The sequence below is a fragment of the Epinephelus fuscoguttatus genome, linkage group LG18 (genome assembly GCF_011397635.1).
Source record: "Epinephelus fuscoguttatus linkage group LG18, E.fuscoguttatus.final_Chr_v1".
Classification (NCBI taxonomy): Eukaryota; Metazoa; Chordata; class Actinopteri; order Perciformes; family Serranidae; genus Epinephelus; species Epinephelus fuscoguttatus.
In genome coordinates this window covers 15952599-15969725 of record NC_064769.1, presented here as the reverse complement: position 1 = coordinate 15969725, position 17127 = coordinate 15952599, and the positions used below count along the sequence as shown (strand labels likewise).

Below are 17127 nucleotides of genomic sequence, written 5' to 3'. Positions count from 1 at the left end.
TATTTACTCCGTCACATACTGAAGTGTTGTTTGAAGGATTTTCATTTTATATTACTTTATACATCTATTCCACTGCACCTCAGGGTGAAATCTATACTTTTTACATGACAGCAGCAGTTAGTTACTATGCAGATGATGCTGTTGTATAAAATTAGACCCATGTCAACCAGCACCAAAGTAAAATGCTGCTTATACATAAACACGTGACTAATAGTAATGCAGTAACATGTACATAATAACACAACACTGACAGGTACACAATCACTTTTACACATTTATAGAATTTCTTGCTTTACTTATGTATGTCCTTCAGTGGCGTTTTGAATGCAGAACTTATTCGTCAGTGAGTATTTTTTTAGATTGTGGTTTTGGTACTTTTACTTATATAAAGAATCTAAATACTTCTTTCACCACTGATGAGACAAGTTGATGCTATGTGCCAAATGCTACAAATTACGACTTCCACTTTAGGTGAGGTCATGATTCCTATGCAGGTTTAGAGGTCTGGGGCCAGTTGCACGGGTCCATGTCATTGGTTCGACATCCCATTAGTCCGACTGGCCGCGGTGCTGAACGGCTTGCTGCGGGCGTATGGTGCGCCGCGACCGGCTTGAGGTGGAGCAGGCTCACGGCTTATGAGTTTGTCACTTTCTTTTTCATTTTAACCCACACCATGATCTTTTCCTGACCCTAACCAAGTGGTTTTTGTGCCTAAACCTAACCAGACCTTAACCACAGGGCATCATGATGATTTCGGAATGGACTTCGGAACAATGAGTTTAATATGGTCGGAACAACGGGATGTCGAACCAATGGGCTGTCGAACCAATGGGCAGTTCCCAGTTGCACAAAGCACCTTAGGTTAAGATTGCCTTGAAGTCCGAATTAAGGTTTCCTTGAGATAAAATCAGTTGCACAAAATATCCTTGGGGGTTCTTCTTAAGGTTTCCTTAAAATGTTGACCTAACGATCAACTTTTTCTCACTATGTTGGACCTTAGTAACCAAAGTTAGAACAAAAACATAAAGTACCTCTGACTCCATCTTAACTGCAGCATGACTGAGCTTATGGAGATAAATGAGGAATAAAAAGGCATCCCAAGAAGGGTGTTCGGCAACCAGGAGAACCCAATGGAAACACTTAATGATGCGCAAATGATTTTGTGCTTAAAATTTGACCGTAAGTCAATTTATGGCTGTGACCATCTGGAGTTCTCTTCCAGCACCTTTACAATTAATGATTGTCCTGCGGTTTTCTGCAACGGAATCTTTCCTGTCAGTTATTGACAAGGTATTTCTTGTAAGCATTAGTGTCATATTTACGAAACAAACTGCAGGTGTTTTGTGCACCAGCCCCTGGTGTGTAGGATATAGTGGCATCTAGTGGCGAGGTTGCAGAACTGAAACTTGCAAACGTGCAAAGCTGTAGTGATTAGCTGAGTGTTTGTCCATTTTGGGCTACTGTAGAACAACATGGTGGACTACATGGAAGAGGACCCACTTTGAAAGTAGATAAAAATGGCTCATTCTAAGGTAATATATTATGTACCATTTCTGCCATTAGATGCTCCTATCCTACACACTGGAACTTTAAGGACATGCTTTGTTTTCAAGGTCTTAAAATCTCATCTTTTGAGTCAGAAACACTTGCAGTCCAGGTTTTAATCTTGTCTCCTGTAGTGCGGGCTACACACTGTGGCACAAAATCTGGATTTTATGTGTTGAAACGCTAAGATCCCCTGTTACTAGTCATTATGCCATACCAGACATGTACTTGAAAGAAACTTTTTCTCTCTGTTGCTAATTTTTGGACATGTCTCTTCGCAAAGCCTGTGCTAATGTGAACGTGTCATCAAATCACTGACAGAAAAGTCAACAGAAGCAGCTCACACTTACTGTAGAAGATGCGACAATTTGTCAAGTGAAAATGTCACAGCAAATGCAGCAGACAAGACCAGACAAATAACTGGGCATTTTCACCACCTACATACAGCATGTTCAACAATATTTCAATTAAACCCCAAGGCTGATGATGCTTCAATTAAAATTATTCTTCATTGTTCCTTTTGAAACTGTTATTAATGTGGTTTAGAGTGTGTAGCACTTCTGGCTCTTTATTCTGTGTGAGTGCTCTGCCAAGTGTGCTGTATTATTACGCTATGATATTACTGGGAGATCCTGGGAGTTTGTGTTTTCCAACACTACATTCTACATTGCACTACATGCTCTGTGCAATGTAAGAAAGACATCAGAAAACACAAAGGATGGTTGTCATATTCACTTTATTAAGATAATTTTGGACAAAAACATACTGTATATTTCTTCAGAGACAACAAAGTAGTGACATCAGTTGAGTACTGTCTCAAGAAATGGACCCATTTTAAATGGTACAAAAGTAACACTGCATTTTATACTCGCTAAAATCAAAGCAGACATTCTGATGTGTTGTTACAGCTTCAGATTCTCTTGGTGAGAATTCAGAATTCGGACATTGTTAAGAGACTGGAGGAAGGATCCGCTCACATAAATGAAGGCATGGATTCTATTGTACACCTACACACAGACGCACGCACACACATACAGTACATTTACTGCCTTACACAGACACACAGACATTTCGTTAACTGTGTAGAGTGTCTGAGGAGGAGGAGGCTGTTGTCAGAGGTAACGAAGGGATCTGCAGGGTTAACAAGGGAATTAAGTGGCAGCCTGTCTGATTTTACTGTCAGTGCTCAGACAGAACCTGTCCATCACCGGGGCTGCTTTAGCACAGGTACAGAATACCTGACATTTAAAAAAAAAGAAATCCTAAAATTAAATGAAAAAGTTCTCACTAACCACTGCATTTTCGCTGTTTTAAGTTTGGAATGTTCCTTGCAAACGACAAGTTCGTGAGTGCTGAATATTTCGCTCGGATGCTTCTCCGCAGTGAGACATTCCGTCTTTCAGAATGTACTTCCCCATCACACCCACTGAAGATAGTACAATGAGCGCAATACAATGTCAGGATGTCAGGATCAGCAGAGATATGCCATGTTTTTGGACAGAAGGGGAATCTTAGGGTTAGCGCAAAAGTCAGAGGTAAAAACCAATGAGCCAAATGTACTGTCTTTGACATGTGAGGTGACACGCACTGTCTGTGAATACAATGTAATCGGAACACAAATCTATAAGAGAATAAAAAAAACAAAGATTACAATACAAAACAAATCTTATGCATTTGATAAGTGCCTTGATTAGGAATTGTCCCAGTTCTCCAAATACGTAGAGGATCAAAATATGTTAAGAAAATGGTTCAAAGTAAGAATATCATACAACACTTACAAAAAAAATAACATGGTAGAAAAAAAATACATATGGACATTTCATACAAGTTTATCTCATCATATTGCACAAATACTCAAGTGGCAATTTGTACTGGCCCTCTTTGTTCTCTGTCTCGACACAAATACACAAAGAAAATGAGGCATGCACAGAGAAACGTACATGCACATACACGCTGAGTTGGGGGGGGGGTAATAAGCTACACAGCTCACATACAATTCGGAGACATTTTACAAATGCAGTTGGTTTGGAAAATATTTTTGAGATTAGGTTTGATAGTAAATAGATTATTTTTGAACCAAATCAGAAGGTGAGTGAATATATATGCATGTTAAATCATAATCAGTGTGTCAAATGTATATAAAGAAACATTTTAACGTCACAATTTTGGTGCTTATGTTAAAGCAAGTGAATACAGATTGCTCTCACTTTACACCACAGGACGTGACGTGCGATGGGAATATTTTTAAAGAGGTAAAGAGTGGCGATAAAAAATATAAAATACATTTACATTTGTACATTGAAACAAATATTGGGTTCACGGATCAACCGTCACTCTGCAGCTGTAGCCCTCATTATGCATCTGTGGAGCTTCTGTCTAGCATTAGCACTGCAGTGGCTGATGCAGCCTATCAAATGTAAAGAGCGGACGTTGACTAATTTGAACAAGAAACTTTGGTAACACTTTACTTGAAGGTATCTACATAAGGGTGACATGACCCTGTCATAACTATATACTATACTTGTTATGAACATTACGTACATGTCTGAACGTTTATGACTCTGTCATTCGGTCAAGTGTCATTCGGTTTTTGTCATGACAAGTTGACATTGTTTGGGATGTGCTTATAATGACAACTTGATATTAACCAGGATGACATTACCAGAAGATGTCTTTGTCATAACAATAATAATCATTATGTCAACTTGTCATGAACACAAAAAGAGGTGCATTTCTTAATGTCAACTTGTCATGACAAAGACATCTTGTGGTAATGTCATCCTGGTTAATGTCAAGTTGTCATTATAAGGACATCCCAAACAAATTCAATATCAACTTGTCATTACAAAAACCGAATGACACTTAATGACAGCAGTCATAAACGTTTATGACATGTACATAATGTTCATGACAGGTTCATGACCATGTCATGTCATAGTTATGACAATGTCATGTCACTCTTATGTAGATGCCTTCAAGTAAAGTGTTACTGAAACTTTTTTCTGTCAAGTGACAGCTTCCATTTTATTGCCATGTGACAGCTGGAAATAAAGCTAGAGCTCGATTGTGAAAGCAGTCTTCATGGGATTAAAGCACAACTGAATGTTCTGTTGCTACTATTGATTATACTATATAAACCAAATAGGCTGTATTCAGAGCTGGTGACTTATGTGCAAAGTTTAAGGGAAAGGCTGGGGAGCTTGCTGGTGTTAACTCAGTTTTGGAAATATAGATATATCTCAATACTACATGTGCACAGTCAACATGACTGAGGTTGCCAGTTTTCAACTGGAAATGGAATTTTGTAGCCCAAACATTTGTTTTAAATCTTACAGATTTAATTTCTTTTTGCAAAAGAAAAAACTAATTAAATGTGAATTTCATTATGGAATATTTAAGCCTATTGTTTGTACCTAAAGTGGGACTGGCAAAATATCAGTTTTTCACTTCACAATTATTAAGACTATAGGAGTACACGATACGGGTATTATCGCAATTATATATGGACATTTAAATATTAATATTGCTATCGTCAAATTCAACTTTAACTTTGTTTACAGTGCATTTTGTCTCTTTTATTTTGGCAAATGAATTACACTCAAAATTCAAGTGCAGTGAGATGAGGAGAGAGTCTGTAACCATAACCGCACCAAAGCATACAAAAAGAGCAATTAAAATTAATGGCTAGTGAAAAGGCAACCAGATGGCGTTGTGGGAAGGAGACAAAGCGAGAATGGAAAGAAACAGGAATGATTTAACAGGCGCTGGATTATTCCCCCGATTTTATCACATCTGTATTACTAACATGATATCAATATTTAATTTTTAAACATCACACTTATCATCAATCAGGATCAAAATGGTCCAGATTTTAAAATCCCATGAGCCCATGTTCTGCTAACAAGGATCACCCAATCAGTCCATCTTACTTTTGTGCCAGTATCTGGATTGGATCATCGTGACCCACATACAAACTTTTTAAGATTACCAAACGCAGATAACCAGTGCTGAATGGGACTATATATCACAATGTAGGCTACTAACTATGTAGAGAACAGGAAGAACAGGCAGCATGGGGTCACTTTAACTGTTATGTGTAATAGAAGAGACAGAAAGCAGCATGGGGAATGCAGTTGTTAGAAACTAGGTCTGACTGTGTCATTGTAATTAATATAATGTGATAAACAAAAGTTAAATTAAATGCTCTGGATTTGATACAGACAGCTATCTGGGGGGGGATTGTTCTATGGGGACTTTTTTTTACTTTACTGCGCTTGATAAGTTTAAAAGTTTTATTACATTTTGTTCCTCAAAGCCACACCGAATCCACTCTCCTGCTGGGATCAGAATAATTCAGACTTTTTTGGATCCCAATCCTACCAAAAAGTTCTGAACAACACATACTGGAGGTTTGATTCTTATCAAAACCAAAACTGTGACAGGGTTATGTGATCTAACACAATTTCAGAGTTGTTTTCTTTTTTTTCTTTTGAATAACCCATTAAGGCTTTGATCCAATCTGATCCGATCACATTACTTCTGAACAACTGGGCTCTGGAGTTTGGTCACATCGATCCATATCATCCATTAGAGGTCTAAAAATGATTTCCCTTTTGTCTCGCATCAAAAGATAGAGCAGTAGCTGGCTACATTTTGAATGACAAGACACTGAATATGAGCAAGCAGGTTGGACACTTTATACTTGCTTAATGTCTTGATCTTTAAATACACCAAAAGTGATGGTTTATTCACTGTGAACATTTGCATGTAGGTGCACAGGGTGATAATTAAGAGTCTTGTTGTATGTATGTGTTTGTGCATATTACCACAGACATGCCATTTTTCTAGTGAAAAATTGTGATTACAACAAATTATCAGGCAGTGGTAACAGACTGAGAATGAACATTGTGCAAAGGAAAAGTACTGGAATTTCACCTTCAGACAGACTATTTTGGGGAAACTCCACCCTGTGGGTGTAGCTGTATGAGTGGCGCTCAAGTCCATACCTAAGTCTGGGGTCTGATGACTGATGTGCAGAGTTTTAGTACTGACTCCTCATTATGGGCACATTACTCAGCTCTGAATACAGCCATGTATCTCTGCATGCTGTGCTGTACATTACAGGAGTGATTATTTTTTTCCTCGATGGTTCATAATTTATTGGAAACCTTCGGGCCATAAATCTGATTTTGGGATTGGTTTTGTTGAGTAATTAGGAAATCAAGTATATTTGTAACTTTCAATAAACACTGGAAGAAAAAAACCTTGATATGAAGGCCCTGATACAGCTATTGGATAGCATAAAAATGGCACCATGGCTATGTTTATGAGCTACAAATGACCCAGAGGGTCAACTCCAAGATTCACCTAAAGTGACACAGAATAAAAACATAAATTGAAAAAGGCAGAAAATATGATCAATTCACCAGAGAAGTCTAGTTTTAAGTTCACACTTGGCTCCAGACTTCTAAAAAATAGGAGGTAGCTGTTAACTAGTGACCTCGAACTCCAATTAAGACAAATACCCCTTGAAGTGAGCATTTCATTGACTGGTTTGAGATCCTGACAGGTTGAGCTTTTCCGTCCCCGAGACGTTGTTGATAACTTTTGGGACCGACCTAGTCGAAAGCCCTTCGTATTTTTGTAGCTTAGATGTGAATGCAAAACAGCTTTTCATCTGTTTTTCAAAGTCGGTCTTTTGACTGGTCTGTCTCCTGTCTAACTATTATTGTGCTGCCATCACACAAGCACAATTCATCGAATGGAATGCAGTGAATTTCCTGTTAGCTCTTGGGGGATATGGTTTGTTTTTCCTGTTGCTGGGAGCCAATTTATTTTTTTTTCTCCTGCCCTCTTTAACTTCCTGTCTAGGAGCTTGACATTACAGAGAGGCTGCAGAGGTGAGCATCAGAGGCCATTGATTACACTTCTGTTATCCGTCACCCAGCTCCTTCCCTGATCCACCATTACAAACTCCCAGATCACATCCATTTCAGGCTTGGTGAGTCTCAGACGTGGGTTGTGCTTTTTAATGAGAATTTGATGGGGCAGGGAGGGGAGAAATGCTTTTTAAGCATTATTAAAGAAAACAAAAGCACAAAACCCGTATAGGTGACTTTGAAGGGAGACGGTAGCTCTGCTGGTGGTGGAGATTACCATAATCTCATGCCATGCTGCTGGTCGGTGTACTTTGGGTGCTTCCAATGCTTGCGTTGGCGCTGCTGTTCTCAGAGGGGGAAGGGTTGTTAGAGACAGGTTGTCGTTTTGCTCCTGAGCAGTGGCACCCTGAGGAAAGATGAGAGAGAGAGGCAAATAAGATCCTGATGAAAAGGAAAGACCAAATGAAAAGAAAAGAAAAATGCCTCACCGGGAAGATTTGCTGCAGTTGAGCCTTTGTCCAATCCAGTTGGGTACCCTGACATAAACAGAATGATACAATAAAAAATCCAGACAAATATCATCTCAGAAACACAACATTATGAGTCATACATACCTGTTTTAATTCTGATAAACCACAGTGCTCCGATAAGTAAAACTCCAATCAGGAACCCTCCAAAAGCAATGCCCAGGACACCAGGTAGGCCAAAATCAAAGCACGGTGGGGCTGAAACATATATCAAAAACAACAATGTATGCAAGCTTCAGGTAAACAAGAGTCACAACAGCTGTGAGTCAGAACTGATGGTTATTGTTCAAACCAGCACAGTACAAAAATAAATTAGCAGAGATTTGAAATGCTCTTGATCTACAGTAGGTGGTCGAAGCTAACATCCTGATGTTATGTGGTTTTGTCACAGTATGGCAGAGGAAATACCCGCACACTAATGCAACTGGGCTGAACAGCAGCAAAAAAGGTTAAGAAGCTGAGATGAATGCAAAGTGTAATAGTTTTCCTTTTATTAGTCATTTTATTAAGGACATCAATGCGCAAAAAGAAGGCACTGATAATAGTCAAGGACTCAAATTTTGCTGCTCCTTATTCACTTTTTATTATTTTTTATTTCATTATTTATTTTTTTTTTATTTGTTTTATTATTTTTTGCAATTTGAGCATCCTTCTTTTTGTGTAAATAAATTGACTTCCTTTTTCTTTTCTTTTTGCATTGATCTCAGCCTGTGAACCTTTTTTAGGACTGTCCAGCCCAGCTGCATTGGTGTGCAGGTATCTCCTCTGCTGTCCTTTCATGGTTGTCCATTGTACCGACGCACCTGAGATACACTGTTTTGTTGCCCTAGGTAGGAGCAAATTCACAGCAGCTCTAAGACTTTCCTTTTGTCACAGTGACATTATTTTCATGCAATGATACAGCTGCAAGTTGTCGATGCAACATACAGGAGATTTAACTGTGATATAATATATGTAATATAAATAATATAATATAATAGATTCACTTGGGAATAATGAAAGGTTCAAGGATATCAGCAATCTTATCAGATTTGCTGATTTCTCCAGAGAACCAAAGCAAACAAGAAGTACCAGTTGCCGGCACCATATTTTCTTGCAGTGTAACAGAACACCCACTCAGTAATTGTACTGGCGTGTCTAGTGAATACTTTGGTTTTAGGCAACAAAGTCTTGAATTCAAATTGTAGGAGTTTTCTGGCATGCACCAATAATGGTTTGTTAAATTAAAACAAAACAACAAAACCCTGCTTTCAACTACATAACCATGCAATGACAATGAATCTCTGCCAAAAAGGGACACCTAAATGGTTCTAACATGGAAAGATACCTTACCAAAACCAACAGGTACCTCAAAGGTCAATTTAAAGATCGATCGATTTAAAGACCGATGGTATAGATTCTAAAACAACTATCAGTAATGTAAATATCAAGCTATGGTCCTTTAATGCTATGCTTTTCCCACTCCTAGTTACCATGGCAATACCATCAAAATGCAGTAAATATACCAGTCTTTACTTTTTCAATGTTAGACCTCCGCCAAACTGGAATGAAAAAGTAAACTTGTGCTGATTGTCTCTGTCTTAATTTAATGATACAAATTTCAATTTACAATCAGCTTTGGCATTGGTGATGTTCTGTGTGCTCACTTGAACCAACGAACGTGCTTCACCGCTAACAAACTTAATAGAAATCATAAAATTCGGCCCAGCAGCAATAAAAAATAGTTTTACTTTAAATCAGCTCTGAAAGAGAAAAGGCACAGACAAACACTGAAACTCACTCAAGCCCATGACATACAGCGCTGTGGCACAGACATCCAGTACTAGCCCGGCAAGGCCATCCCACAGTTCTGCTGCGCTCATTGTGGTCTGGCAAGGCCATGAATGGATTACCTTGAGATAGACGTCATTTCGAGAAGGCTGTACAATAGATCATTGACAGTTTTCCTCTTCACTCAGACAGCACCTTAAACTCCACAGTTATTGATTTATTTGCTTTTGATTTTCTCAGATCCTTGAAAAAACCTCAACCAAGATCAGATTTTAAATAATTTTGACAAAGAGAGCAGTTTGCTTTATGATATCTGTATCTGACTTGGCTGAAACTGATTGCCAAATTGTTTCAAAAACTGAATTTGGGAATGTCCTGTGGCTCTACAAGGCTACACACACACATCACTTTGTCTGAAACCATGCCAATGAGCCTGCAGAAGTCCCCACCAGAACCTAACATAGCCTGTGTGTGCACGCTATTTGTTGCATATAAAGAGAAACAGTGCACAAACACGTGCTTTTCCCTCTCCCCTTCTTTTGGTACCTGTGGAGATCCTCCTACAAGAATCTAGAACATTTGGAAGAAACTAATCATCACCTTTGCACGAGTTTCTCTCACCTGCCTCTGCTGCCTCCTGCCTCCTGCCTCCTGGTGGAGTGTGCTAGGCTAAGTACTATACTGGGCTTCATACAATACAGCTCCCCTTTCCTGAGGTACATTAAAGAGAGGACATGAAGGACAGGAGACAGCGGGTTTGTTTTGTAGAAACTTGCCACCACTCTGTGCATCATGTGTATTTGAGTTTATGTGTAGAATAATGTGCAGTGCAACTACTTCTGGATGTGCTGATATCAGAACATGCAACATTTCCATTGAAATGCATGGACATTAAGAAAGTACAAAGCCTGATATTGTACAAGCGATTCCATGAGGGTTTTGTTTATTCATTTCTAGTCAAACTATGACTACATTAAATATTATAATGCTGATATTTGATTAAACAACAACAAATATTAACTGAATTAAACATGACCCAGAACACTAAAACAGTGACATCTTGTGGGCACTTGAGCCAACTGCATCCCAGACAGCCAACCCAGTTTGTTGATCTGCCAGTGAGGAACATTCCTTGACCCCAAATGAGCCTGAAACATCACAGCAACTCCAGCAGGCTTTCTCTTGAGACTTTTTTTTCCCTCTAATCAGTCACTGTGTTAGTTTGTACAAGTGAGGCTTTGACAGCAAAGCTGAATAAACAAGAGCAGGAAGCAGAAGCTCCAGTGCAGGTGGAGAGGAGGAGGCAGACAGCAGGCCTGTGCTGTGACTCCCTGGAGCCCTCTGTATGAAAACTACCAAACAGGAATGATTGCTGAATGGAGCACTCAGTCCTGCCCAGTGACGGCTCGCGACAGAATGCGGTCTGCTAGGCCCGCTGATATAACCCGTGTATAGCTGACACTAGGTAATTAATGGAACCACACGGACGGACCCAGAGTGTTTCTTTAAACTGTGTGCTATTCCTGTATTTCAGTCTCCAGGAAGACGATTTGATTTGCGTAAGTTAAAGCAAAACAGCAAAGAGGAGGACAAACAGGACACAGGAAAGCATGGATGAGTAGTTTAGCCTAACATACCAACCATTATCTGTCTCCTCTAGACGGAAATTGAGGATAAGGGAAGCTTAAGGAATAAACAAACCCATTATCAGTTTCACAAAAGAAGTCTGACAAACTCCAGGTGAGTCCTCATTTAATCAACACCTACTTCCTTGTGTCTTCTTGAGATTGAATCATTTGAATTTTCCTAGAAATTAATCATCTGTCTGTCTTTCCCCGAAGAAAAGACACCTCTCCTCGTCTGACTCCTCTGTGTTGAATGGTCCGACAATAGCACCCGGCCCAGTGGCTGTGTTTGGATAGCAACACAGTCAGACCCCCTTGGAAACACAAAGGACTTCACCTCCCTCCCCTGAGGGCCATTACTTCTGATTGTGGCCACAAGGTCAGCCTGCAGACCTTCCTAAAGGACGAGGCCCAGCCCTGCAACCCCTCACTGGCTTCACTGAATATCCTGAGTTCACTGTTATGACAACCGCCTGCGCAGCACTTGTTGTGCACTGAAAGCAACAATTGGAATGAAAATTATAGCAGCAAGCAGCAATTCAAACGGCAAAGCACCAGCCTAGCAATTAAGTCCTGAGGGCAAAAAAAAAAAGGTAATTCAAAAGTTTTACTGAGAGTTCAGAGAGTTTCTTGTTAGATAATTAATTAAGAAACATTCATCTTCACAGTGAGACTTTGTCAAGAAATGACACCTTTTCAGGACAACTTTTTGTGTGGATCATTTTCAGGACTGGAGCTTTCCGCATTTGTTGCTTTTACATCAATGTGAAAGCAGTATGTTTTGTTTGTTTGCTAATTGTTTTGTTGAAATTAACTGAAAAAAAGGATGAAACACTTACTGGTGTTACAAATGTTTCTTATAGCTGTTGTTAACTCTCTAGTTCCACTGAACTGCCTGTTTATTGTATGTATTATGTAACATTTACATTACAATATTTACACATTTACATTTACACAACAAAATGACTGCAGGAATAAAGCTATAAAACAATCTGATGTACAAGAAATGTATATATTTTTCCTTTTTGGAAAGTTTTAGAGAGTAAGTTAGTGTAGGAAAAGAGCAAAGAAAGAAGTCAGGATTTGGTCCAGTGAGGGCTTATGTAGCATCTGACTCAAAAAAAGTTCATATTTTGGAGTTTAAACTGAACTCACTTGGTGGTTGCAGACACGGCTGGGTAACCTCCAGATTCCTCTTCACTCTTCCTCCATCTCCACATTTCTAGCAGAGCGGTGAGAGAAAAAAACTTATCAGCAAAACTCATAATGTCATAAGTGTGTCAAAAATTGCATTTAGGCTATAAAAGCTCCCACTGCCACAGATCTACACTGACACTCAACACAAAATATTCAACACAACCAAAGGGAGGTTTTAACACAGGCTGTATTTTGTTATGCAACATTTTTTTAAAGCAGCATTAAAAAAGTTGATACACTCCTACCTCACTGTAGCAGAGTTTGACGGAGCATTCCAGGTCCCATGTGGTGGACGTCAGCTCTTGGAGCTGATCTAAGGAGAAGCTGAGTCGGGTGCTGTTGGGACAAGAATTTAAGGAGCAGGCCTCTGGCATGATGGGTAGCTCTTTCTCTACAGGGCATGATCCCGTGGAGCGCACAAAGCAGCTGATCACCTTGATGGTCAAGACAATATCCCCTAAAGTGTGCCCTGAAATCTACAGGAAACAGAGGACAGAGCAAATAAACCAACAGAATGGAAAAAAATACAAAAATCTGTCAGATGGGCATAGAGTGCTGCAGTTATAGTGTTTTTTGTGGGCTGACACAGACGATAGTGTCGCCCTGGTTCCCTCGGCAAAAAGCCAGAGGGATACTCTCATTGGGTTTTGGATTATTGCAGAAAATAAAGTCTGTGGCAAACAAAAGTTTATGATACTAGCACTGAACAGCTACATACTGAAGCCCAAATGCAATCGCCAGAGGTAAAAAGCTAACGTTAGGCTATAAATGAACAATACTACACAGCTGCATGGCTAACAATCACCACCACAACAAGGCTGCAGAGCCATGTTCAGCTTGATGATGCTCTGTAGTCTCATTTAGCTACTTATTAACAACCACCTTTTTTAAGACATATAAAAGCTTCAGAATTCATGAGTTGGGTGTTTACTGATGTATTTGATTTAACTGAACAAAATGTGACCGTCTCCTTAGCTTGTGAGAACCACAGACCTTATTTCAGGCATCTAACCAAAAACCCATTCAGAAACATCATTGACTCTGAGACGAGGGAACCAGGAGTGCTAAAATGCTAACTCATTTCTGGGTTTTAGGACGCAATCCTGCAACACTATTAGCTGAGTTTGGCAACATGCTACAAATGCAATGAGTTAGAGCTCTGATTGAGCCCAAGCCAGGCTGTAATTCCTCAACATTCCCGCGTGCTTGAATCAGGTTGGGTTCTTTCAAATTTTCCCACTGTTAAAGGTTTAGTGAGTTGCATTTAGAGGCACCTAGTGGTGAGGTTGCAGAACTGCAGCGTTACCGTGAACCGAATGTGAGAACTACAATGGCTGACCCAAAAACTCAAATGGCCCTGTGTAGGGCTGGTGTTTGGTTTGTTTGTCCTGGGCTACTGTAGAACAACATGGCGGTCTCCTTGGAAGAGGACCCGCTCCATATCTAGGTATAAACGGCTCATTCTAAGGTAACCAAAAAACCAAAAAACAAAAACAAAACATGATTCTAAGTTTCATGTGATTATACATTCGGGAAAACATAGCTAAGAATATTATACTTAATTACTACCAATAGATGCCCCCAAATCCTACACACTGGACCTTTAAAATGTTGTATTTCTATTTGAATATACAAAGTTACATTTTTTTTCTTGTGCTTGGCACTCAAGAGTGTGGTGCTCTGAATCTAATAGTGTATTCCAACAGTATCCCAGATTTATGAGCAGTCTTGTTTGTGCCAAAGTGTCCAGTGAGTGGCTATTTGCAAACACACCCTGTGTTACAAATGCAGTTTGTATTTAATTTTTAAAATTAAAAAAAAAAAAAATGAAAGTGGAAACTTGCTATGTGGGCTCATGCAGGATTGGGCCTGATATTTTTAGGCCCCAATCAAAGCTCTGCAATGAGTATAAAATTCTGAGCTGTACTTCAGAACAAAATACAGTATTGCACATAAGCCTTTCAAAGTGATTTTGAAATGACTGATCAATATATATTAGCTGCTGAGCAAGTCTTTTCATTCTGCATCATCCCCCATGTTTAGCTGTTTTTGAGCGGGAGCTGAGTGAGGGGACATGAAATACAGCTGAGAGGGTGAATGATTTCTTACCTCTGCATAAATTCTCTTGTCACTCTGCACCTTGGTGTTAGAGTCCAGGGGAGAACGATAGTCTGGGGATGTGTATAGCTGCATCAGCAGTGGCATCTGATGAGGGGCATTGGTTGTGACGAGAGCGGCGGGTGTTGTTGCTGGTTCTAGAACTGGAAGCGAAACAAGTGAAATTAAAAAAGATCAACAAAAGATAAACCACATGCATCCATTTTTTGTACCACTCTTTACCCTCCTCAATACAAAATCTTTAAAGTTATAGGATTTAGGCAAAATACTAAGAACTTAAAAATCTTAAATTGCAGCACATCACATTGTGTATGTAAAATAATATACTGAATGTAATAATGATAATGAAGAATATTACTTTTACGATTATTAAAACTGTCATTATCCTCCAAATTTCCCATCTCACTGCTGGCATTATGTAACATGTATTATGCGTGGGCTGTGGCTTTCTGCAGAGCTGAGTTGACTCTCTTTGCACAAAATCCCTCAAAGTTGAAAACAACTTTTTTACCTTTTATCGTCTTACCTGCGGGGTTGTCTTTTCTTCCGAGGACCAGTAAAACTGCAGAGTCCTCTGGTCTGAGTTCAGTGTAGCTGGTGAAAGTAGTGGCTTTGAAGTGATCCAAAGCCGTCCTCTGCACATCCTCTGCATTGTCGCTGTTCAGTGTAAACAAAGGCTGGATTTTGTGTGTGATGGTGGGCAGCAGGATGTCATTGTTGGACTGTAGAAAGAGAAGATGGGTTCAGATAAATCAGTAATGACTTGGAGACTGTCTTTCACAAGTAGTCACTCAATAATAGGTATGTTCTCACGTACATGGGAAAGATTATTATGGTTTAACTGTGTTATTAAGTGAGCTGATTGACAACAGTGTAACAGAGTGGAGTTAATGAATCTTATCTGACATGGTTATGATACATAAATAACATGCTAACTCTCTGTACTATAACCAGAGTATGTGTATGTGTGAACTTACAAAAAAATGGGCGTGTTGTGGGTTGAGGAAGATCCATGTGGTGCCCTGAGGGCCTCTCAGGAACACACTAGTCTTCATAGCGTCAATGCGAAGTGACACATTGCTGCAATATGAAGAATCAAAAGTTACGAGGGAAATTTGGCCTGACAAAAATAGGAAAACAATACATAAGATGCTACGTCTTGTAAATCGCAAGGTTTTTACCGAACGCTGGCATTCTCTGGGATGTTTATGATGTGAAGCTCGGCATCGTTGGGTGTCTGCTGCTGTGGGGAGCAAGATTTGAACGAGGAAGCCAGGGGTGCTGTTTTAATCTTCATAAAGTGCTTCTCTAATGCATCTTCATTTTTAAGTATGCAGTTGCGGGAGCCAGGTTTGGTTCCTGTAAAACCACAAACATTCATTTCACATTACTGTTCATTCTTGTTTGCAAAACAAAAAACGACATTCCTGGGGAAATTAGGAGTAATAAAATTATTTCTGCATCTGTAATGTCGTATAATAAACAAGACAACAGCTCCAAAAAATGAACCAACAGCAATTCTGTTAAAATGCTTAATTGTGGCAGAGGGGTTGTGGCTGCAATAAGCAATAGCAATTAAAGCCTATTTTTTATGTTTATTCTACAGGGTAGTTTTACTGAGAGTGATGCTCTGGGAGACTATTTCCATTCAGTGTGGCTGCCGACAGAAATTCAGTTTACAGTGTTTTTTCTTGGTGGCCAGCACTGGGGAGCTATAGCCCAGCCCGCAGCAGAAGACCAAACTGCTGGGGCAGGCACATTAGCACCTCGCCTCTCCTCGCTATGGGAGATGTTCCTGGAGCAGTCCCATGAGAGTACACTATGCTCAGCCTTTGACCAAATAATGGTGACTGATGGTTTACAGGTGCACCCTAGTGCCATGCTCAAATTGCTACACACATTTTGTTTTGGAACACTCCACTGGAAATTGGGGTGATATATTCCACAGCACCTCATATAGTCCCTTCATAAGTATGCTGAGCAGCATGAAAGACACACAACAGCCTAACTGAGCCACATTTTGACAAGAACACTGTTTGCAACAGAAATAATAATAAACGGGTTCCAAAAGGGTTCCTCCTGATGGGCTGAGGTTTTACCCAGAACCATTTGCTTTTGAATAATCCTACTGGAAAGAAAGGGCTTTTCAAGGCTTCTTTGTGAGACCAATGCCCAGGTCAGATCAACGATTCGCAACGAATACTTGCAATGCGCCCTTCTGCAATGTTCTAAATAGCTGCCGGTTCACACCAATGCAATTAGATGAGACAGTGTATCATCGCTATGCAACAACTCTTTATACTTCAGTTTTGATTTCTAGCTTTTCAGGCTTATTTTGTGGCTGAATATAATTTGTAGCGTCTGAAAATACAAAACGAGCATCAGATGGACTGTATTCATAAATATGACACAATAATATAAAGAACCAGTGCCAGTTAATCTGTAAATAAGAAAGTACACCGTGTG

At 39.6% G+C, this 17127-nt stretch overlaps 1 protein-coding gene across 1 annotated transcript in view; it reads right to left on the bottom strand.

Annotated features, from left to right (window-relative positions):
• Nucleotides 1-2264: 2264 nt before the first annotated feature.
• Nucleotides 2265-17127, bottom strand: part of eng (endoglin) — a 58969-nt gene continuing 44106 nt past the window's right edge. Inside the window, exons 6-14 of the mRNA XM_049604574.1 lie at nt 15843-16020; nt 15639-15741; nt 15188-15383; nt 14653-14804; nt 12789-13019; nt 12502-12568; nt 8039-8149; nt 7913-7960; nt 2265-7830 (exon numbers count right to left, since the gene is read on the bottom strand). Of these exons, the coding sequence (XP_049460531.1) occupies nt 7709-7830; nt 7913-7960; nt 8039-8149; nt 12502-12568; nt 12789-13019; nt 14653-14804; nt 15188-15383; nt 15639-15741; nt 15843-16020 (1208 nt within the window). The 3' untranslated portion in view covers nt 2265-7708. The remainder of the gene's footprint in view (nt 7831-7912; nt 7961-8038; nt 8150-12501; nt 12569-12788; nt 13020-14652; nt 14805-15187; nt 15384-15638; nt 15742-15842; nt 16021-17127) is intronic.